This window comes from Convolutriloba macropyga, chromosome 4 (genome assembly GCF_964194025.1).
Source record: "Convolutriloba macropyga chromosome 4, txConMacr16.3, whole genome shotgun sequence".
In the NCBI taxonomy this organism is placed as follows: domain Eukaryota; kingdom Metazoa; phylum Xenacoelomorpha; order Acoela; family Convolutidae; genus Convolutriloba; species Convolutriloba macropyga.
The window spans coordinates 52,748,643-52,774,178 of record NC_134471.1 but is presented as its reverse complement, the minus strand read 5'-3'; the positions used below and the strand labels follow the sequence as shown (position 1 = coordinate 52,774,178).

General features: G+C 34.1%; 1 protein-coding gene across 1 annotated transcript in view; it reads right to left on the bottom strand.

Moving 5' to 3' along the window:
• Positions 1–1,408: 1,408 nt before the first annotated feature.
• Positions 1,409–25,536, bottom strand: part of LOC142337744 (uncharacterized) — a 30,022-nt gene continuing 5,894 nt past the window's right edge. Inside the window, exons 2-7 of the mRNA XM_075387227.1 lie at positions 25,185–25,423; positions 24,617–24,734; positions 22,711–22,818; positions 15,412–15,847; positions 14,744–15,095; positions 1,409–2,441 (exon numbers count right to left, since the gene is read on the bottom strand). Of these exons, the coding sequence (XP_075243342.1) occupies positions 1,601–2,441; positions 14,744–15,095; positions 15,412–15,847; positions 22,711–22,818; positions 24,617–24,734; positions 25,185–25,423 (2,094 nt within the window). The 3' untranslated portion in view covers positions 1,409–1,600. The remainder of the gene's footprint in view (positions 2,442–14,743; positions 15,096–15,411; positions 15,848–22,710; positions 22,819–24,616; positions 24,735–25,184; positions 25,424–25,536) is intronic.

The window sequence follows — 25,536 nt, the reverse complement described above, 5'->3', positions numbered from 1 at the left end:
CGGAACAAATTTTGGTTTAAACAAAAGAAAAAAGCCAGGAATAATATCTGACCAAGATTACTACCACAATTGCTCCACTTTTCCATCACAATCAAGTAAACAAGTAAAAGTTTGAAGACAAATTCTGGCCAAAATAACAAAATGAAAGTTTCAAGCTTAAAAGCTTATTTACCAATAAACGAAAACGAATTTTATGGTCAATTCCATGGTAACTGAGTTCCCAAAAGGCAATTATACATATCAAACAGTGTGCAACTTCTAACATACCCGGCAGATTGCTGGAAAATAGCCGCCGTTGATTCCAATGAGCATGATTGGGATTGAACGAATAGAATATATTGAAAAAAAAAAAGATTTTTGTACAAAAATATTTTTTAAGTCCGATTTATTTTGATGGCATTTCGTAGTTGAACATACATCTGTTTCTTAGAGAGCGGCTACAGGGGCTACTATCAACACCAATAAGCATTAGAGGTGGTAACTAAGACTTATAGGAACGACGTTCAAATAGCGGGCATCTAAAATTGGGCTTTATGGGTTTATCCCGTTTCTATTTCTGATTTCAATTTTTTATACCGACTCTGTTTATTTTGAATTGCTTTGCTTAGCAACTGATGTTCAAATTAACTTTTAGCAGAATGAGAGAAGAGAGAAACTAGCCTAGAGAAGTCAAAAAGATTTCACGCAAAATGTCGAAAAAGCGGCAAAATGGTAAAGCGAAAAAAAGTTTGACGAAGTAAAAAAAAATACGAGCGCAATAATAGCCGGCTGAGAAGATGAGGGCGGCTATTAATAATTTTGAAGAATATGATCAATTTAGGGAACGTTCTAAGGGTCCGCCCATTTCATGGCACACGAAATTTTAAGGTCCGATCGGGGATAATTTCAGCACAACTTTTGATCAAGCTTTTTGAGTTCGGCACTAATTGTCATCTGACATCCGCGGTATAAGGACAACCTCTGATGAAAAAAACTTTTCACTCCCTGTGATCCTTGTGATCAAACAAGTGAGCTTTGAAGAATTTATCGCATTTTTGTGCATTCGGAATGATCTGACCTGACTTTCGTTGAATCAATCTTATGAACAATTATTGTGCACCTCACACAAAGCGCTCTATTATTGTTGACTAAGAATTTGAGTTACTGTCCTCTAATTCTTTCGGACTGTTTTCTCTATTATTGGCTAGTTCTTATTTTAGGACTTTGTTTTTTCTTCGGACAGGCTTTACAGCATGAGGCGGTTCATGATGATAGTATCTTACTAACCACAAAGGTACCACTGAAATCACTGAAACTCCGATCCATTCGCACTCTCATTCATGTGTATCCTTCATTTAAGTATTCTATCTTCAGATTTCATTTTCAGTAAGATTTTTTTTAATAGCTAGTAACCATCTTACGACCAAAATACAAAAATCACACTAAATTTGAAACACGAATATCAATCTTAATCTAAATCAGTTACAAAAATAAGGCGCAAAATCGCTTTAGCTTCTATTAATGATATGTCACAATTTATCGAAGGAAGGGTTATAGTTTAATTTTCAATTCGACAGTTTGATAAGACTTCACTCTTTTTTAAATTTCGATATATTTTTTATCAACTTTCTCTGTTCTCAATATTGGCTGTTGGAATCCAACCAGACCGTCCAGTAGTTTCTTTCTTCACAAACATCCAGCCTTGTACTGGTAATTTGTCAGTAGACAGCACAAAATCGCCTTCTTCCACGCTTATCTCATCAGGGTGTTTCTTTTTGTACTTCTCTTTCACAACCAGCTTTTTCGAAATTCCGTTCTGGAGACCAGATTTTCTAGAATCTTCTATGTCTTCTGGAGACGTATAAAAGTTTTCAATAACGTTAATAGAACTGCCCATTAAGTAATCAGAGTCCGAACTTTCCAAGCTTTCACGGGAAGTTAAATGAAGAGATGATAAAGCTATAGGTTCGGATCTCTTTCGCAAAGAAGCTAGCGAAACTTTCTCAAGAACAACGTCTATCGATTGCGGCCGGTTATGACCTGGTTGACCTTGATCTGTTGATAGCCTGACGTCTACATTTGATGTTGCCCGATTTTGATCACTGCCACCTTTATCATCGTTAACATGGCTTTTGAACGAAATTCTTGAGCTTATTTTCTTTGTAGCATTTTTGTTGTTGCAGCTATTTCTGTTGCTCAAATCGTCTGCTGATCGGAATCTTGAAAAGAAGGACGAACTGAATGCTTTCGGTTTGGATGGTGATAGAAGGTTTTTGCCACTATTAATGATATTACTCGATCTATTATCGCTCTTTCTCGACGATGATGAAGATGTTGACATAAAAGACTGGGCAGATTTTGAGTTGGGTATGTTGGTTCGATTGTTCTTTTCGAAATGACTCGAGGTAACCCGAACAGACATCCGTGTTTCTGTATCGCCAATTTCTGGTGAATCTGGTGGTCTGAAGCAAAACGATCACTTGTTATTTTAGTATAGACACGCTACTAAAGAATGTATTTTACACAAGTCCAAAAGAGATGGGATTTACGCAAGAACCGGAAAAAAGCAGTAAAAACAGGCAATTATTGAGGGAATCTAAAAAATTAACACTTCGAACTCCTCCGATTTCATCTATAACTTCACGTTTAAAAGTATAGACAACAGCGTTTTCAGTCTTCCAGTAATGAATGGATTGGAACAAGCCCGGCAGGCTGCAGAATGAATACATTAGTAACGAGAGTCGAAAAACAGAAGTCTGATAAATTTAATTTTCGTAAAACAACTCAAAAACGTGTAACATCTCAATGGTCCAGTAACAAAAATTTTAACGACCTCTTGAATTGACAGATAAAAGTCATGCGCATTAGTAAGTTAAGAATTTTAATTCTCTCAAAAAATAGAGCCCAAAACGCTTAAGGTTTCAGCTCTTGAGCCATCCATTGACCTACAATATGGAGGAGATCTAACAGACTAGTCAGCGCTGATATATCGAGATATATCAATATTTAGACACCGCAAGTTTCCGCAAAATATTGTGAAAACAGTTAAATTAAACAGAAAACAATCAAATTTTAATTTAAGTTAAATACATCCTTTGCAAGACTAAAAAATACTACAAGACAATTAAACAAGTGTGCTTATGAACAACTATTTCTTGCTGACGTTTTTCTCAGTTTAATTTACGGATTAAGATTTCTTGTTGCGTACATTAATTTTCTTTATAAATAAACAAGCCTTCATCTTCAATTTCATTTTCAAACAAAACTAAACTTTGAATGATAGAGCTTTGAATTTATCCTCCTAGAAAGAGACAATTGGGAACAGATCAATCACTATAAGTATTCGAATTCTTTGGTATGCTATACGCCGGAAAACAATTTATTAATATTCATTCATAAACTTCACGAGTATTCTCAGACAAAAACAAATTCTAATACCTAACTGACAACACCAAACAAGACAAATAGCCACACTTGAAAAATATTTGCTCTGAATACCGTAAAGTTGTTCAAGCACCATTTTCTCAATGTTCAAACATCAAACTATGCTCAAAATAACTTAGTGACGCAAACCACTCTCATTATCGCTCGAATTAATGTCCCTTTGCTCAAAAAAACCTAATAAATGAGGCTTGAACAAACTAATTAAAAAGGAACATAACCGGCAGATTGTCAGAATAGCTGCGAAAGAATAGACTTGCGTGCCGTATAATAGATGAAACAGATACAGATCTAAATTGAAAAACCGCGCCGCTCAAAAAGCTAGGTAAAAAACAGTCAGCGATAAATTAAAAAAGATTATTAAAATTCATTCCGCAGAAGACTTTTATTAGGGACCTTTGCCGCATCTATGAGTTCCTTTGACCTTAAACTAATTCAAATTAAACCTAAGTCTTAAAGTGCAAAAGTCATTTTATCGAATGAGGTAAGTCACGCATGATCAAAATGTAATCACGCAACTGAACTTTAAACCTTTGCTACAGAGAGAATGAGAAATGACGTCACGCGCGCAAACGCTGTTAGTGAGAGGAATAAGTAATTCAAAATATTTGACTTTTTCAGCTTTGCTGTGTGAACAAATGTAAAACGAAAGAGCGTCAGACGACAAAACAAAAACAAAGAGCGCTGCAATACAGCTCCGCTCAGCTTACAGCTTCGCAGCTATAAAAAAGTCAGCCCGAAAAATTCTCCAAACAAATCCATTGGAGAAATTCTGAACCATCCAATACCTAAAAGAGCATATCACTGAAAATTCTTCTAACAACAAAAAATAAAAAAAATACCGGCAGATTGACAGAAAAAAAACTGCGCTAGCTTTGCAGAGATGTTATATTTTGATTAAAAATCTGTATAACGCACTGCTGCTTCTAATAACTGCTCTCAAAATATTACCAATTAGAGCGACACACTCAGTTGATGTCATTTTATAAAATATTACAGCAATTTTAAATATTGCGAAAAATATTACAGCAATTTTAAATATTGCGAAAAATATTACAGCAATTTTAAGAGAGGAAGTGTGGCCAAAAACTTAATCACGCAAATGAACAAAATGATGTCAAGCAGGCAAATCACTCAAAAATGCATGAATGAACAAAAATCAAAGTTGAAGTGATCATTTCCTCTTACGGTCGCAACAAAAAAGACGAAACAAACATATCCAGAAGAACTCCGGAAGCAAATCAAAGAGTCGCACCTTCCCAGACGAAACCGTAATTGCCGGAACAATTATCTGTCTGAAAGCAATTAGCCCTACTAGAGTTAACTAAAAAATGGCAAAAACAGGTCGTAACGAGTAAAATTTCAATATTGCTATTATTGAAGCAAGCAAATAAAAACAATTGCGACCTCATTCAGAAACCATTGAAAAGACACTCAGTTTTAAATTTTGACCCAGAAAACACACTTAAACCTGCCAGCCGCAAATTTTGTATTATTAGAGAAAATTCTCGTAACGTTGAAAAACAGCCAAAATTTTTAGGATGGACAAAAAAAGATAAACAAAATTGACCCTGCTAATAATCGTCCAAAACAAAGACGGTCTCAATAATTTAAAACTTTGAAAAGAACGCCAAAAAACAAATTGCCAAAGCATAAGGCAGATAACATTCTTTTCAAAAACTGAACTAAGTATAAAAAATTCTAACATAAAATTGAATCTAAAACATACCCGGCAGATTGCCGGAAAATAGCCGCCGTTGATTCCAATAAGCATGATTGGGATTGAACGAATAGAATATATTGAAAAAAAAAGATTTTTGTACAAAAATATTTTTTAAGTCCGATTTATTTTGATGGCATTTCTTAGTTGAACATACTTCTGTTTCTTAGAGAGAGGCCATAGGGGCTACTATCAACACCAATAAGCATTAGAGGTGGTAACTAAGACTTATAGGAACGACGTTCAAATAGCGGGCATCCAAAATTGGGCTTAATGGGTTTATCCCGTTTCTATTTCGGACTTCAATTTTTTATACCGACTCTGTTCATTTTGAGTTGCTTTGCTTAGCAACTGATGTTCAAATTCACTTTTAGCAGAATGAGAGAAGAGAGAAACTAGCCTAGAGAAGTCAAAAAGATTTCACGCAAAATGTCGAAAAAGCGGCAAAATGGTAAAGCGAAAAAAGTTTGACGAAGTAAAAAAAAAATACGAGCGCAATAATAGCCGGCTGAGAAGATGAGGGCGGCTATTAAAAAAAAAACGATATTTTTTGTTTTCAGAATAAGGGCAAAAAATTGTTCATTACCAAAACATAAGATATTTTGCGAAATTGAAATTCAGCAATATCAGCGAATCATATCACTTCCAACAAAATCCCAGAACAGCATTTAGTTAAATGAAATTAACTGTAAACGAAACAAAATCTAAGCAGAAATCTAAAACTTTAAATTTTCTTATTAATTCAGAGGCAGAGCAAACAAAACTATAAATTATGGCAACAAATTAAACAGATCTTTGGGAGAAAGAAAATGACGAGAAAAGCTAGAATGTGTAGGCTAATGACAGATTGTGGAGAAAGAATTAAAAAGGCCTCTTCATAATTTTCAAATCAAATTAACGTAGTTTATTTAGAAAAAAAATTCCACTTATATATTTAGCCTTAGAAGCTCAGTAAGATTACATAACCATCGTTATGTCAAAAAACAGTGAAAACAAAATTCAAAGACTCGAAATATTGAAATATTTTACCGAGAAAGTTCAAGTATTGTTAAAGTCGCAATTATGAAATTCATGCATTGAAATTGGTTTCATTGCATTAAAAACAAAATTACAGAAAATCCTTTCAAATTTGGATTACTTAGTATACAATTTTCTAAAAGCAAAAACACCTCACAATAAGAACAGAGGACAAAATGAATAATACTTTACGCTGCCATATAGATTTATTACCTAATGTCAGCTCAAAGAACCAAAAACAGTTATTTTAAAAGCCAAAAATTAACTAAGTATTGGGGAAAACATGATCAATTTTGCTCTTGAAACGCGAAACGCATCAGAAGAATTTCCTAAACAATGAAATATCAATTCTAGAGCGTTGCACCTAGATGCAATTTATAAAAATTTAAAAATAATACTGAAAAAAATTAAAATGGATGAAAAACGGCTAAAACCGGTTTATAAATATTCGTATATATATATATATATATATATATATATATATGCTCTTCTGTCACAAGCATTTTTTAACGTCGAAAAGTCATTCACTCAACGCATGAACATAACACTTCCTTCGTTGCGAAAATGTTCACTCGGCAATTTTACTCTTCGCTTTTAGGTCAAAACGCCGCCTGGCAAATAGTACTTTCGGTAAGAAAAAACAAACCTACTTACAATTTAGAAGGGGCATAGAGCAGAAAAACGTTGATGGTGCAAGAACTTCTGACGGGTGAGGGGTTTGAACCCGTGATCTCTCGGATGAGACAGGGATATTCAGCTCTGCGCTACACGAGCTATGTACGGTCATGGCTCACGATCACTTTCGTTTTAGCGACTTAACTTGTGAATGCGCACAATTCAAATCACTCCAAAGATCAAGTCAAGTGTGAAAAGGTCGCCCAAAACGTAAATCGGAATAATGTTCTAGAAGAAAATGTTCAAGCAAAAATTTTACATTAAAAAAGACACGCCACGCCTTTAAAATAATTGCTTCAAACTTCGTTCGAGAGCAATTAAAATCTCAGGAAAACCAATACTCCCCTTCGAGTTGCAAAAAAAACAGGATAAGGCCAATAATAGCCCCAGCTATCACTCTGCGGCCATTAATGAGAAGCGATGTCAAATTGCCACGTAAGAAAAGAAATTCGAACACAACTCATTCAATCAGCCTCTTCTCAATCTACTTCAAATCATTTTTTTTTAAATTTCCACAGGACAAACTTTGACTCAAATCCGCAGAACCTACCAAAAACACCACTCGAAAATCGCTTCCAAAATTCTTGAACAAAATATTTTAAAAAGTTGAGGATACCAATGGGTATTAACTCATGGGTATTAACAATCCCAACGCTTCTCTTCGAGTTGGAAAAATACAAGACAGCAACAAGCGAGTTCATGCACGACCGATGAAGTTACTGGTGCATCACCAGTCTTGGTTTAAGACATTTTCTTTATTCAACAGCAATCCATTCACAATCAGCACTACGAAACGGAAAAGCTTCAGATCTTACAAGTTAAGTCTTCTACAATACTTGTGAAATACGCTATAGTAATAGCCAACATAGAAGAGTTACATTGCATTTAAAAGTTCCGATGGAAAGTTATCCTAACGTTTCGGACCGGTAGCTTCCTGAGAAAACAAGTTCAGAAAAAAAGACAAAATATGTTCACATTAAAGATATAGACAACTCTAGCTTCTGTCGCATCAAGAAGCAGAAAATCTGATAATAGTCAGTTCCACTCATAATTGAGCCCGGTATGAACAAACAATAAGAGTGGGCATTAGAAAAGAGAAAATCTAGGTGCCACTATTGCAAATACGAGATAATGATTTTCACATCGACTCAAAAGAACGATAGGAACCAGTACAGGTAGAGAACCGAGCTGACTTATCAAGTCTTTGTCAAAATTCCATGCTTATTAACGATCATACTATTGTGACTTTGCAGTAAGCAATCAAATTAAATTGTTAAGCAATGTTTCAGGCTTAATAAAATATTGTTTCAGAGCAGATCGCTCATGTAGGAAAATTTATGCTTTCAGTTTGATATTCAGTTTAAAATACAAAAACATACCCGGCAGATTGCCCGAGAATAGCCGACGTTGATTCCCATAACCACGATTGGGATTGACAGAGAAACTAATGAAAAAAAAACATTTTTGTACCAAAACATTATTAAAATGGGAACTATTTTGCTGTCATTTTGCAGTTGAAAATACTCCTGATTCTTAGTGATAGGATAAAGGGGCGAGTATCAATACCAATAAGCATTACAGAAGGTATCTAAGACTTATAAGAGCAAAGTTCAAGTAAACGGTATCAAAAATTTGTCTTTATGGGTTTAAACCATTTCTATTTTAGATTCCCTGTTTTGATACTGATTATGTTCATTTTAGATTGCTTTGTTGAGCAATTGCTGCTTAAAAGCACTTTGAGCAGAATGAGAGGTGAGTAAACTAGCCTAGAGAAGTCAAAAAGATTTCACGCAAAATGTCGAACGAACTGTAAAATGAGGTAAAGCGAAACAATTTTTTTGTTCGACGAAGTAAAAAAACCTAGCAACAGAAGTTTTCAAATACAATCCAAACAATTGAACTAATTAATGACCTGATTTTTAAAAAATTGTAAATTGACATCGAACTTAGACAGTCAACAAAGTCCAATACCCAAGTTCAGCAAAAATTAACCAATTCTGAAAACGATTAGAAAATTTCTTTTCCACGGCTACCCAGTGTTTTAAGAACTGAAAACAAAACACCTTATAAACATATTGAATCTACGCATCCTTAACATGTGTAAACAGTACAGCAAACTTGTGGGAAACAAGGAGAAACAAATAAGAAGAGACAAAAACTTGGGAAAAATCTAAATTAGTAAAAGAATCTCAAAACTACCTGGCAAAATTCTTAACTTCAGCATACCAATTATTTAATATAACAAGGTCATGGAACATCTTTCATCGATTCATTATTATCGACCAATAAATCCTGCCATTATTGAGACTTAGTTCTAAGATAACAAAAAACAATAAAAATGGGGCAACAACGCAAAAGTCGCCTATTTTTTGCGGAAAACGTATAAGTCATAGAAAGCATAACTATAAGGTGAGCCAATTTTCGGTTAATTAAAGCACATTTGGCAACAGGTGACACCTTTTAACAAGGACATTAGGAGATAGGACAATAGTTAATAAAAAAAAACTCGTATAAAACTTAAAAATGCCAAAATATTTTTTTGAAAAAAAATTAGTATCATACTCATGGAAATTATCAACTTTTAACTTGAACAAATTTATTGATTAAAATAATTTCAAAAGCTAAAAGCCATCAGAAAAATGCGTGAAAACATATTTAAAAACATAAACCGACAAATGTCGGAAGAATTGCTCTTGAACGACAGGCGAGGCAATTTAATTCATGGTCTTAGTATAGATCACCCTTTCTTTATGGGTCCAAAAAACCTCGCCCCCACCGGGATGCGAACCACTGCCTCTCCGATTTATGGACACCCGCACTAACCACTGCGCTAGGAGTCACCTAATTTTCCTATGTTGCAACCGAATTTATATTAGCAACAAGCTTTACTTCGGAGCACTAGAGATCACTCAAAAATGATGCACGAAAGCGTGAAAAAGTCACCTGCGAAGTCAAAGAATGTTCTAGAAGAAAAGCGCAAAATTGTCGAGAAAAAAATTTGCATAAAAAGACACACGTTTACAATAATTGCTATGAACTGCGTTCAAGAGCAATTAAAAAGACAGCACACCAATACGATCCAAATTCTTGGCTATTAAAAATCACGGTCAAATTTTCGACTTCAAACCGCTGCTTCTGACCACTATAAAAAATATTATTTCCTTTAGGTTCTATAGTTATATATTTTTTTAATGGCCGCAAAATCCTTCAAGTAGTCTTGAGATCAAATAATAGATATTTCCAAATGCTTTTTCCCGTATTGAGTAACCCAACTACTCTTCTAATAACGTGACGTATGCAATGCTGTCGAAAAAATTCATGGTAAAACAAAACTGCAGTAAGTGAGCGTTACATCACTGGTCGAAACTAAAAAACTGACGTAGAGATAAAATATAGCAGGGAAGAAAACCTGCAAAGCATTGACTTCACCAGCAGATTAACTGACAATTACAAGCCAAAAAAGCCAAAGAAACATAACCAAGTTAGTGAATAACAAATTAGCATTTAAATTTTAATATTTTAGAAAATGTATTGAAACCCAATATTTATCAAAAATTGATGACTATATGGCCGGAGTGCCAACAGAAACCCTGATTGACAAAGAACAGAACAAGAAAGAATAACACCACTAGAAAAACCAAAAACTGTCAAAAAAGGTTAAAAAATTTAAAACAAATTGGCTAAAGCCCACGTTTTCACATGCAACATTAATTTTAAAAATTTCGGTAGAAGACATGCAAAATTTTCAAAAATATGAAGATGCTCAAAACACAAGTAATTAAAATTTCATTAAATATTTGGAAAAATTAGCAAATTTCATTATTAGATGATCAAAGTTTTTGGTAATTATGTTTTCAGAACTGAAATCTATAAAAAACAACTTTAACGCTAGCGAAAAAACCGGCCACAAGAGATAAAACGAGGCCAAAGATAAACTGTTTAACGAAAAAAAGTAAGCAAGATACCGAAAAGCAGCTAAAACTCTTATTGTTTACTTCAATGACTCTAACGCAACTTAAGTCCCACTAGGAAAGAACATATAGCCCATAGTACTCCTCATTGCTGCACCAAGTGAAAAAACAAAGGAAAAAAAACAAGGGCAAAAGCAAAAACTCATTAATAGTTATTGAAAACAGGTGATCTTAAAGCCATTAAAATTGTCAGTTCTAACCTCAACAATTAAACACATTCAAATATGCCACATCATAAATTTTCATCAGAGGAGATCTGTAGTTATAATTTCTCAGAGAAAACAGAAAACACAACACAAAAGGGGCAAACCTGAAAAAACACTAATATTGTATTTAAGCAAGCAGTGTCAGTGAGAAAGCATTAAAATAACAGAAAAATTCATTAAAATCGTTTATGTCTCACCACAAAGCCGAGGAGATTTTACATGACACTACAAAAGCGACACAATAACAGCAAACAAGTTTTACCGAATTTTTATTTTTAAAACAAAGTGTCAGGTTCACACGAGTCAGAAGCTATCGACTGAAACATCAAAACAAACTCAATTACAACTCATTAGAAAGTGGACGAGACCTGTCAGCAACTAGCCTAAGCAACAAGGCATCCGAAAATTTATTAAAGTGAAGTGAGAGGGTCACTCTAAGAACCACTCTTCACATAATGAATTTATATCCCCTACAGTTTCCATGAATCACATACTTAGATACTAGTAAATCGTAAGCTCCAAGTGAAATTCAATGCCCTGCGGCTTTACCTGCCCATCCCATTTTTGAGGACACTAAGTCAGATGCCGCGCCAAAAAAACGATCAAACGAAAACTCGCTAGTACGAAAAATTGCACTACAAAAGACCTGCAGAAATATTTGCTATTAACATCGTTTCAGAGCAATTAGAAAGTCAGGAACGCAGAAAAGTCAAAAAACATTTGCTGCCCACTTGACGTCTGAAATCAGTTTTAAAAAATTGATGCTTGAAACGACTCGCTTTTTCGCTCCCTCTACTACTCCAGCATGACTTAAATCATTACTTTAATTTGACTTCTCATTGCCGTAACATGTGCGAACAGATCTTAAAAAAGACAGCAACCCAATACAATTCTAATTCCTTCGAATGTAAAATATGAGCACCAAAACAATCCAACTCTTTGCATTCAAAAACAAGAGACGGCCAAACAGAGCTCAGCTATTAAGCAATCTTTCCATTTTTTAAGGGAATAGTCAGCTTTTTTACTGAAAGAACTGACCACCTATAAATGTTTTTATACCCACAATTGTATATAGCATGGTTATTACCAAATATCTTACGTCGAAATGCGTAACTGTTTATAATTTGTTGAGCTGAGAAACGAAAACAAATCCTGTTCAGCTTTGAAACACCAAAAATTTATTTGGTTAATCATTATTAACTGCCACTCCCCCTAGCAAATTAACGGCTGCGTGTTGCAATATCAAGCACACGTTAATTGATGTTTAACGCCAGAATAGCAGCGGTAGATTATACAAAACTAAGAGGTCAATTCAATAGAGAAAAGTCAAACGGATCAGGTAAAAAAAAATCTTGTAAAATTGGAAGACCAACAGGACCGAAATATAGCTAAAATCTTTTGAGAGAAATTTTAAAAAAACAGCAGGACAAGTCCTGAACAACACTTCGAAAAATTTTCATAGACTTAACAAAATATTCGACCGATAAATGACTAGGAACTGATTTGGAAAAACATTTAGGAAAAACTATCAAAAAACTCGAAACACGGTAAAAACAGAAGTCAAATTGCCACACGTGAATCCAAAATCACGATTAAGAAAGCGAATTTTTAATCAAACACTGTTCTCTCTCCATATCGCTCCACTTCTTGTTTCGGAGTCACTCCAACTTGAATCCAAAAAAAATCGTAAAAATATGAGAACAGATCGTAAAGAAAGATACCTCCAAGAGATAGGAATCGACTCGCAGTGAAACATAATTTATGGCCCTGTAAACCACTAATACACGTCGTCAATTAAATAAAACGAGCCAAAACTGTTGAACAACGATTTCTGACGAATACTGTAAAATATCTATAGTGAACGTCAAGCATAACAACTTTACAGTTTCAATTGGATGAAGGTCATCGTCTTTAAAAATTAGATATCTGAATATTAATGCTTCTTATTGTCTCAAATTCAATTCTTAGCAGCAAACAAGGCTAATAAGGCAGGATTTCCAGGGTTTGAACGCTTCTCATAATCTCACCAAAGGTTTATGAAAATTGCTATTTAACAAGTTAAACCCTCGGTTATTAACTTAATTATACAAAACATAACCAACTAACGTCGGTAGAATAGCTCTCAAACCAAATAACTCTCTTTTGTTTGAGAGCAACAGACACCACTCTCTCATTGAAATCCTCTCTTTTTGCTCCACTCTCTAATTTTGTCTCACACTTAAACCACTTCATATATTTTTAAGCGTTTCATTTCCGGATTCAACTTTCACTTAAAAAATTTCGGGAATTCCAGAATTGGCTGGAAGTCGTATCCGGCCTAAGTACTGGCTTTTTAAAATACTACTATCTCCTGGCAAAACGCAACAGAGCAAGGATAGTCAAGAACATTAGTCAAATGACATTCAGCTAACAAACATCTCTTGAAGAAAAGGGGAAAATTTTAACAAATTCAGAAAAATTTTGATGATGTCTCAGTTTTTTCTCATAGAACTGAAATAAATGTGTAGCAGAAAATGATTTAATTAACAGTAGACAGTGCAAACAACCCAAAAATAGAATAAGAATCCGCAAAAAAATCGAAAAATCTTCAAAGTAGCGTTAAATTTTCCTTATTTACCAAAACAATTCAAAAAGGTTTCAAAACAGCCTGAATATTTTAATTTCAAACTACAATAACCACTTAGGCCAAATAAAACCAAAATAACTGCATAAAGAGGCACTGACCAAAAACTCACTCGCACACCCTCATTTCTCGCTCTATTTCAAAAGCAGGTATGAACATAAAAAAAAAAACAATCTTTTTTTCGGTCTTCAGATTTGATCACTGATCTATTTTTTAAACTTTATTAACTCTAAACTTTCGGTTTCTTTGCTCAAACACTTATTAAAAACACAACCGACTAAACGTCGGAAGAATGGCTCTCGAACGACTAGTGTCAGCTCTAATCAATTGCAGCCTGCTTCAGTCGGGGGAGCTTAAATGGGACTAAGAGGTTCAATAGTGGGCTTCAAATAACCACATTAAAGGTTAACATATACCACTATTAAGATTTAAATTGAAAAATGGCACCAGTTTCGGCGAACTTTTCAGCTGACTTTTAGTGTTAAATTGCCACCAATTGAGTTCAGCTGCTTGAAATTGTGATTGAGCAATTTTAGATCAAGCAAAACGCTAAAAGTCAAGGGCGTAAAAGTCGATCGAAAAATCAAAACTGTCAAGCGAAAAATTTGCATAAAAAAGACACACATGTTTACAATAATTGCTATGAACTTCGTTCAAGAGCAATTAAAAACAGAAAACCTTAACGCCTCTTCAAGTCATTAAAAACACTTCTCCAAAACTACTCTGAGTCGTAAAAAGACAGCGCCCCAATACAATTCAAGTTCTTTGAATTGTGATTCATCTGCTCACCCATTGCACTCAACATTTGAATTTATTTGGTTGTATAGGAGATGTATTAGGTTGAGCAGTTTCATGATCAAAACAATGCATAATCCCGAATGAAAATTAATAGCAACGGTGACTAACTTCAGATCTCAATTTAGAGAGCTTTCAATTTTTTTTAACCAAATTTTAAACGCTGTCAAACTCAAACCTAATTCCAACCCAGACGAAATGCACAGCAAATTTGCATGCAACGGTCCAAATTTTTCAAACCGGCATGATACGTCGTCTAATTTTTCTGTTTGAATTTTTGAGCGATGACTCTTTTTTTGTAAATTCAGGTACTCACTCTTCGGGTAACTTTTCTTGACACTCGGAGAGAATGTCAATATCGTTGGATGGCGAGTTTTTCTCAGACAGAAAGAGCACCTTCGAGGGTTGAATTCTGAAAGGCTTTTTTAGAAGCACCAAGCCTACATTGAACTCTTTAAAAAGCTTAACCAGTTCCCTTCTCAGTCGATCTTGAACTTCAGATTGGAGCTCATCTATAATTCTCTCTGAGTTCGTGATGAGCCGCCATCTATCAGCGTAGTTGAGTAATCGAAACTTGAACTTTTTCTGGCTGCTTTTGTTCTCACCATCTGGAACAGGGCTGAGCAGTAGCAGACTTCCATCGTCAAAGCATACTAGTCTAATTGTACCTAGAATGAGAAGGTTCATTAAATATAACTGATCGAAACAGAAAACCAGTCACGTTTTCTGCATATGCTTTTATTTACTTTTCGGTTCTTGTCGACAATTATAAAAACATTGTTATATAGCATTTACAACTTTGAAAGTGTTTTCAGGCAATTATCGGCTTAAACAAAATGCGAAAATTGACAGCACACGCGACTATTCGTTATTTTCGGTTCCTAGACAATTATAAGATCAAATACAATCATTTCAAGTGTTTTATCCCGAATCGTTTTCATTAACAGTTGCTTTGCTCTGAAAATAAAAATTTGGACAACTTACAGGATCGCTTAGTAGTCTGGAATATAATTGTCCGACCAATATGTTGATTGGGCAATAATTTCGACCATAGTTTGAAACCATTCTTATCCAAGAAGATTGGAATGTCTTGCTTGTTCCTGGTTAACGGATAATGGGCATTTTTAGGCCACTCAATTTGTGTCTGCATCAAAATCAACTTTTCCTTGTGAAGAAATTGAGTTCTGAATTTGTTGCAATTCGAGGCAAGTGCCTCGACTCGAGAAATAGTTTTTCTTAAGTTAAACTGAAGTAGAGGTATACAATTTTCGTATTTCTTCACAGCGTAAAGTAGAATCGGCCATTTCGTAAGCATTTGCATCGGTTTCAGTAGGAATGCGCTGAGAGGTAATAATTGACATTTTGGGTTTTTTTGAAGTTCTTGTAGGTAAGATGAGAGTTGTGGACTTGCGTCAATTTCCTGAAAAAAAAACAATTTCCTGGTGTAATGTTACCAAAATATACTTTTGAGACATATTTCACTTGATTTTGGGTACGATCCTTTCCGTCCCTCCTTAACCCCCCACCTCAGGTGTATTTATTTACTACCCTTTATCACCTGACTTATGTCGAATATTTGTAGGGAAGTCTTTTCTTATCGTTCATTTCCCAATTTATTTGAGAATCCAAGCTGTAGCTTTATTTGCACATTCTCAATTTCTTTGATTTCTGTTTTGTCAGCTAGCCAGGCTGAGGCATCTGTAATATGCTACATAACCTGCGCCAGCACATAACCTGCTTGTGCCACATAACTTGCGCAAGCATTCAGCTTAGCACTATTGTACACTTTAATTTGGGGGTGAACGGTATTTAACAACTAAGGTCGGGCGGGGTTAATATGGAAAGAATACTTCAAAAAATTCAAATAACTTTAAATCAACTTCTGTTTAGAAGGACAAGCAGCTGTGAAGCTTACAAAAAGTTGATCTTTACAAAAAGTGGATCTTTTCGAAAAATGTGCATTCTTCTCTGCATTTTTTTTTAAAAAAATGCCTATAATTTGTAAGATTCCTGACTTAACTCTTTTGATGAAGAGATCCCAGGAATTAATGAAAAACTCTTTTTCTGACTTAACTCTTTTGATGAAGAGATCCCAGGAATTAATGAAAAACTCTTTTTCTCACAAAGGGATTTTTTCGAGTGTGTTTTTAATTGCTAACTGGTCAAAGCATTTCAGCTGGAAGATGCACTGTCCACCTGATTTGAAAACCGAGCGTTTTTGCACAAACTTACAGTGCCCACATTCACGTTTTTAAAACTGATTCATCGATGGAGCTTCAAAGCACAGCCCGCATAATCACTTGTCTTTCTATCGGTCAAATCTGTTTGGTATCATTTTTGCTGCTGTTTGTTTCTTACCACGCTTTGTCAAAATAGAACATTTAGATTTTTTTGTTGAAACATGTAAATTACTCATGTAAAATTTTTTGTTGAAACATGAATATAAACATGAGGTTGGATAACTACATGCTTTAAATGTTAAATAAATTAATCAGTATTGTTATTACTACAATAATTTTAAAACTCTGGCCGTTCATTCTCATAGGTAAAAATAGGATTTGAAGGCTCCCATTTTGTCTATTAACAGGTACTTTCTTGTGCTGATTGAGCAAAAACTCGGTTAAATAACTTTTAAAGCAAGTTTAACTGTTAAAAGTTTTCAATGAAGAGGGCAATTTGTTCCATTTTTGAACGCTTTTCAAGATCAAAGATTTGTTACTCGACTTCGTTTTCGTTCTTTTTTTCATATTAATTTGATTTGTTCTCCTAGGCGACTAGTAAACATTTTAAAATTTTCGAATGTTTCCCAGTGTCTTATATCTGTTAGTAGCATCCTTAGGCTAAATTTCGAGATAAACAGTTCGGCTGCCGGGATGCGATCCTTAATTAGAAGATCAAAGGAAGGATCATATTTTTGTTGAAAATAACAAACTTTCGTTCCCCAGTTAATTTGCCTGTTTATGCGCTTTATGATTTCCGCTTTAAGATTTTGCAGACATACTTCTCTGAAGGAAAGATGAGAGTACAACTCGCTGGAAAAACAATAATTCTTACTTTAAAAGGATTTTAGTTTCTTAAAAGATACAAAGAATAAATTACATTAGCCATTTTGGTTAAAACTGAGCTCATTTGATTTTCAAAAGTTAGGATTGAACCAATCTGTCCTCCCAGATAACGTTAAGCATTAACTGGTTTGATAATTTCACCTTTATAAGTAAACTTTGGATCCGAATTCGTACGCTTTTTACAGAATAACATCTCTGTTTTATCAGCATTTAAAATGAGTGGTGTATTTTCATTGGCTTCATATAATACTAGTGTCATCCGAAAATTGGACAACATCATTTTCAACTTCCAGTTTTTCAGATAAATCGTTGACATTTAACAATAAAATTAGAAGTCCTAACACAGTTCCTTGTGGAACACCATGATAATTAGTTTTTTATTTAGTAAATCAATAATCAATTTTACGCATTGTGTTCAATTTGCGAAGAAAAATTTGGGAAGTAAAATTCTAGATTGAGAGATATTGAAATTTTCAGTTTCTTGAGAAAGATCTTGTTGGAGCTGAGCTTAAGAAATAACAAAATTGGTAGGACGAAAACTATTACTGTGTTCTATTTTTATCCGGATTATCCATCCCCCTAGCGAGAAATTTGCGTATAGCAAATCAGAAACAGCCGCGTATGCCACGTCAGCAGAAAAATTGTTAACAAACTGAACAAAAATAAGAACACACAATCCCAATTTGTCTTGTCAGCCTAGCAACTCGGGCTAGCACTTAAACTCATTAATAAAATTGTTGAAATAATATAACCTTGAGCAGTATGTTTGTTACTGCGTCTTGCAAAACCAAACACTTGAGCAGTATATTTGTTAAACTGATACTGTGTCCTGATAACAAAAATTTGTCTTGAGCAATTTTCTATCAAATATTGTGTCTTGTATCGAAAACGTCCCGAACAGTGAATTCAATTTTCTGTGTCCTGATTTCCAATCTTCAACTCGTGAGTACTCTGCAAAAATCGCAACAGACACATCAAGGATTAAGTTAGAAACAAATTTTTCATAACACTTCTCCGGCGTATAATTTTGACTTAGATTTGTTTCATCAAAACGATAAAACTGGTAAATATATAAAGATCCCGTATTGTGTGATCTGTGGACCCAGTTCAATTGAGAAAAAATCCAAAACTAAGTTAGTTAAATTAGTTAATGCAACGGTAAGTACAGCAGAGCGGATATACAGCTACAAAAGTGAACTGCAGAAACGAAGTATCTGGACAGATTTTGTAACCACTCAGAACGAACTGGGTGGTGTAAAACTTTTTTGTGAAACACAAGGAGAGCAGTCGGTACAGATCTCATTCAAAAGCAAGGTCTAAGAACACAGCGTCTGTGTCGATGTTCTCTTCCTTTTTTCCCTTTATTATGTAAAACACAGCATCAGCAGACGACTTTCTAGATTGGAATCTGATTTGTTGTTTGTTCAAGAGAGCAGGTTTTTCAAGATATTCTGCTCAATGACTACAAAAAATTTTACAAACTTTCGCAAAAGTTGGTGTTGAGGGAAATGGACGATAATTAGTTAAACACAGAAACAACTCCCACTTTGAAGATTGGTGTGATGTGTGCATCCTTAAGAATTGTTGGAAAAGTACTCTCCTGATTACGATTGTAAAAAATAATCTGAAGATAGCATATTTTCAGATTGCAATAACCAAGCATTGATGTATTTCGGCCTTGCTGCTTTTTTGTTGTCTAGATTGTCAATAACTTTTTACATTTCTCTCAAAATAAAATGTCTGAAGTTAAACTCTTGAAATTTGCGCTCTCTTTTTCGACGTTCAATGGAGCAATCTGCCCTATATAGATGCCCAATTCGCTGAGAACAGTGTTAAAAACGTTACAAATTGACTTTTAACTTTCATTTCTAGCCATTTTATCAATTTCAGTGATATTAGGACTGTTATTTTTCTCTCTAATTGTTTTCTTAATGAATTTTCCTTTTTTTCTTTAGTTTTCAATTTTTATTAGGAAATCCTCCGAAAATTGGTTTTGTGCTTCTTTTAACTTTCTCTTTTCAAGCGTGCAATACTTTTTAAATGACACAAATGATTCAGCACTTTGTGTGAATTTGTAGTAAATGAAGTAACGATGTTTCTCAGCAACTAACTGCTTAATTTCTTTTGTCACCCCAGATTTTTCTGAAGTAGTTCTTTAAATTGACAATTAGTTTCTTTTCTGTTGGTGAGTTTTTGTCGAGTGTTGTCGAAAAATTCTGTTAAACTCTACAGACATTTCATTGCACTTTCTGTGTTGAAAAAACTGTTCTCCGATATGCAAGAGTCAATCTCTAATAAATTTTTATTCGACAAAATCTTTTGTCCTTAGTTTAATAAAATAGTTTCCGTTTTCTTCTAAAAAGAAGTTTACTCTGAAAAAAATTTATATTATGATCAAAATTGAAAGGATGTAAGCAGATTTTCTAACTAGTAACTTGCTCAATAGTCAAACTTCTTTTGTTTTTGCTTATGCGTGTAGGAATATCAATGCGGGATGACACTAATCCTAGTCCCGCCGCAAAAAATTTAGCAGACATTTGCTTCTGGTTTTAATGCAATTGATTTGAAGTATACGGCCCTCAAAAATGTCTGACAGCAATTGGAAACAGGAAATTTTGCGGGCGGATACGGAGTTTTGGTAATTTTTTCTCCGGGTTAGGAAGCGCCTGGAACAAAACAGAATATTGGTAAAACCTTTTGTAACTCGTTGTTGAAAAACTCTGAACAAAATTGTCCTTTTGTATGCTTTAAGAGCTTGGTGGAGCAGTAATGAACTTAAAACCGACGTATATGAAAATTGAGGCACGTTTTTGTTGCATTCAGGTCCCCACCAGCGTTTCAAGGTTAGAGTTTTCCTCTAAGCCTATTTTTTGTTTTTTTTTTTCGAAAGGCAAATCAGTTGTGTTCAGACAGAAATTTTAAAAAAGAGACGATTGTAATCAAATGTCAAATGAGTCATACGCTAGGTGGATTGGAGAAAACCTTTCCAAAAAATCCAAAAACGGCCCCAAGTAGAAAATGAATTCTCTTCACAGACCGAATACACCTCAAACATAACCGCACTAATCTTTTTGAATCATTGACAAAAAGAATTGTATGAGGAGAAAAAAAACTCACAAAGCCTCTGATAGAACATAATTAAGTTTCTACTCTGAAAACATAAGTGTTGGCCGAAGACCTTGTATTACAATTAATATGAAACAAAAAGATACCATTTGACAGATAATCTTTGATAATCAGTTCAAGAATGGAAAAACCGAGGAAAGGGAATAAAGATGTTGGCGGTTAGGTTCGAAAAACAGTACCCTCAAAAGATTCCTACATAAACTTTGCTACAATGCAATTTCACAATTATTATTTGGTAAAAAAATAATAACATCTTCTCCTAGATCAATTGTAAAACTAATACCATTCGTACAAATATAAAACATCTTGTAAATCGGAAATGAACTAACACTCTGGATAACAATACAATTTTTTATTTTTTATCTAGTACAGCGTAAAGTGCACTGCCTGGCTCTAATGTGCCTTCTCAATCAATATTTGGCAAAAAAATTAATTACATCTGTTGATTCAAGCACCCAACCAACACTCAGCAAAGAAACAATAAATATAAACAGCAATTTAGAAAAGCAACGACCAAAAATCTGAAAAAATGGAACGCTTTAAGTTTATATTAGTGAAAAGTGTCATATAGCGTTTAAGTATCATATCCTGTGACAACTCAGGAACAGCTCATATTTAGGAATTGATCGGAGAACACTACAGCGAGAATCATTAAATCTGAACAAATTGGCCGAAAATTTTGAGCAAAATTAGCAAAATATGATCAAATTTACTAATTTCTTTTTATTAACAGACACAACTCAATTATAATATAAATACAAAAAAAACAGCCAGGACACCTAAAGAAACTAAATTCAGTAACAAAACGCCTCAGATACTATGAAAAAAGGGAACATGAAAACATAAACTGCTAAAAAAGGAAATTTAAAACAAATCAAAAGTATAAGAAAAATAATATATGAAAATTTATCTAAGTGAAATATTTGCTCCCGATAGTAATAAATACTTCTGACCGCAATTTGCAGGCCATCGATATCTTGAAAACTACGTGCGTGTTAAACTTGAATTTATTAGGGCTTGAATTTATTTAATAGGTAGTCAAAATGATACCTATTAAATGTCTGTACTCTGTCTCATCTCTCCTGTATGGAGCCACTAACATAACAGAGATGAAGGAAGTAATAGTCATCCATAAATTACATTTTAACAACTCTTTTAATGGTATATAACAGTTGTAATGGCTAGTCCCCGATCACACTAGAATTTGCGTACCCACTCTCATAGCCCAGGTCTAGTTACAGACTTATGAAAAGACAATGCTCGACCAAGTGTACTATGAAAAGACCATTCTCGGCTCATTTGAGCTATGAAAAGATTTTTGCTGGACTTTAACACATTCTGCACTTTAGCTCAATTCAGATTTTTCGCAGACTTCAGCTCGACCCAAAATTTTTTAAAAAAAAACTTTGTCTCGACCCAAAATTTGGGGTGGACTTAAGCTCGACACAATCATTGGTCTTTTGATAAGTCTGCTTTTTTGTCATTAAAATTTTACGTGCAATATTGCATATAACGTAGTCAGCATGTATCTCCTTCATCTTTTACGATTCAGAAGATCCACAAATCCCTCAAAAACGTGAATTATTTTTTAAAAGTTAAAAATTTCCATTTCTGAACGAAACAGATTTATGAAATGACTAACTAATGGCGGACCATTGAAAAGACCTTAGCTGGACTTTCTTCGGTGCAAAAAGACTTTAGCTCGACCCATGAAAGATATTAGCTTGACTTTAACTTGGAAGCTCGACCGTGTAATTATAGTCAATATTGCCCCTCTACTAGACTTTTAAAGTCTTTTCATGAGTCGAGGCCGAGGCCTGAGAGCAAAATCACGCCATTAATCTACACATGGTCATAGACATTTACGAAAATTATTGAACTTTTTTTACTGTTGACCAGATTTTTTTCCTAGTAAGTTCCGACAAAAACTCATTAATGATCAGAATTTGTCTCGATAATGATCAGCTTTTAGGCAGACTTTCACTAGGGACCTCAACCGCGTTATCAAAAACGCACTTTACCCCCCCCCCCCCGAGTGTTTTTAATTGTCTGATCATTAAACAAACCTCGATCTGGGTTTTAATTCTCATACCTCGAGAGCCTTGTTCTGGGACTCCTTGTTAGAACAGTATCTTGTGAAAGGCTCTTCAAACAGGTACTCTGCGAACTCGCCAACCACCTTGATGCACCCTGGCTCCATCTAAAACAGTAAATTACCAATAATATATGAACCAGTATAAGCATAAAGTAAATTCCTTTTTCTTCTCTCCCTACCAAACACCGAACAAAAATAACAAAAACATGTAAAACTTATTGAGTATGCTCAGTTTTCCAAAAATGAAAAGCTCCGATGTGTTCGTTACAGATGATACCGAAATTTTGTTATGTATACATAATGTCTCAAATTGAGGTATGCAAACCACACCAGCTCTTATCAGACTGACTTGGGTTGTAATGTTTAAAATTTCGCTAGGATGCTTGTAGTATTTAATAATTTGCTGTTAATAATTAGGACAAAGTCTATCATTGATTTATCAAAGGCTCAATCTTGAATGGTTTTTGCAGTCAAAAGAGAAAACTGCTTAGTTTTCAAGCATTTTCGTTTCACAATCAGGAATTAAAATTTCGTTAAACACTTAGTAAAGTTATATAAATATTCAGTATAACGTCACTCAAGTGAGTATATGTCTTTTAAATTTGAATGCTGAAAAGAAAAACTTGCATGCATCGGCGAAAATTTGTAGCATAAATTGAGGCTTCATAGACCTTTTATCTATGGAAAAAAGTACAGCCCTCTATGTACAACGCTCCAGACTGAAAAGACGTTCAACCACGAGTTCTGAATTCCGAAAAAGTAGCAATTATTGTTAAACAAAAATCATCTCTGATGTGTCAATCTCAGACAAAAATCCAATTTATCACTATTGAGCAACAAAAGATTAGACTTTAGCGAATCCAACGTTTACATTTTTTAAGGCAAGACTACTGACGCAGGAGTTATCGATTATAAAAACGCAAAAACGCAATACTGCGGTCCAAAGCATTCATCTTACATAATTTAAGCTACCTTCGATCTCATTTTAATAAATTTTTATGTTTTAGTATTTGGCATCGACCGTAAATAATGTGGAAGTTATTTCAGCATATTGATCTTATATGAATTTATTGAGCAATTTTCAGTCCTGATTTTAATTAAATTAGCGCATATTTTAGCGTTTATCATTTTTTTTGCTTACCTTTTCTTATAATTTACAATCAGAAATTGTATGTCGGAAGTGTAAACACCATTATGTCGCAAATGTACTGAAAAGTTGTCATTAGTTTTGGAGGAGAGGAACTCAATTTTTGAAAAGCCAAAGAATTGATCACTACCCTCTATAATTGATCGTATTCACCGCCGCATATATATTACCTGTTTTTACAATTTGATTTATAAGTATAGTGAAAATTTGGCTAATGAAAAGGGCAATCATTACTTTCTGATTACTTATTACTCCTCTCATTTAAGTCAACTATTGATTTTAGCATTTTTTTAGAAAGATATTTTTAGCAAGCGACAACTTTTTGTTTGGTAATTTTACTAAAAATGTGCAATCATATACTGCAGAACGTTTCAAAGAAGTTAACGTAGTTTAAGGTTATTTTACCTTAACAACGATAAATTTACCTTAACTTTATTTAGTGTTTTGAGTTCTCAAACGACTTTGATTACTTTTCTGAGGATGCAACCAGCAGCGATCAGAAAAGGTAAAAAGTGTTATCAAGATTTGTCAAGATTTTGTCAAGAGCGGTCAAGAAATTTTCTTGGTCTATCATGATAGAATCTTACCAAGATCTTATCAAGATATACCTTGAAATGTTGGTATTTCTTGGCAAGATGTTTCAAGTTTCATGATGTCTTATCAAGTTGTATCAAATTTCGATTAACTGAGTGAACAAAAACTTTGAAAAAATCTTTTTTAGGGCAACCAGGTTCTCGCCACAGCTAAGATATTTACCTGCAAGTTGTCACCCTGAGCGACCTCTAATTGGTTGATGAGTTTGTCAGTGACCTCTGTGATTGTGGTGATGTTGAGGAAGAGATTCTTGCAGATGAATTTATGACTGGAGGCAAACCTGAAACACCAAATCAGCTCATAATACTTTTTTCATACCGCAGCTACATTTCGACATCCTCTCATCCCCCCCCCAGCTCGAAAAATCAAAAAATCTGATCGAAGTAAAATTTGGTACACATTATGCGGGAAACGAACCAATATGCTCTTTGGCTCTGTCCAGAAAATTTATATAAGAAAAACCTGAATAAAGAAAGCTGAACTTATCTATTTTATAAATTCAATCAGCTGATAAGAAATTATTTCAACTAAATATTCTGACGCCACCTTTATATGAAACATTTTTGCATCAAGAAACTTCTACCTATTGCAATGAATTTGTTCGAAAATTGTCATGTTCGTAAAAAGGGAAAAATTCGTAGATTTAATGTCCACAAACAAAATACGTTTAATGTCTCAAAACAAAAAAAAACAAAGTAAATAGGTAATTTATTTTCATTCTCAGACTCACCTTTGCTCAAATGGTGTTTTGAACACATCAATTATGATACAGAGACTCTTGTAGAAAGAACGAACTGCTTTAAATATCTCGTAGATTGCCTCATTCATCGCAATTTGATCTTTCTCCATTTTCTTAACAATTCCGGCGTCAACTACATCCGGGAGGTGTTGCCAGTATTGAATTACTAGGGGTGGGCGTGTCTGGTGGTCATCGGAGTTGTTTGAAGCTTGTTGAGAGTTAAGAGGGGGCTGAAATAAAATTCATAATGTTTATTAATAATAATAATAATAATAATAATAATAATAATAATAATAATAATAATAATAATAATAATAATATTAATAATAATAATAATAATAAT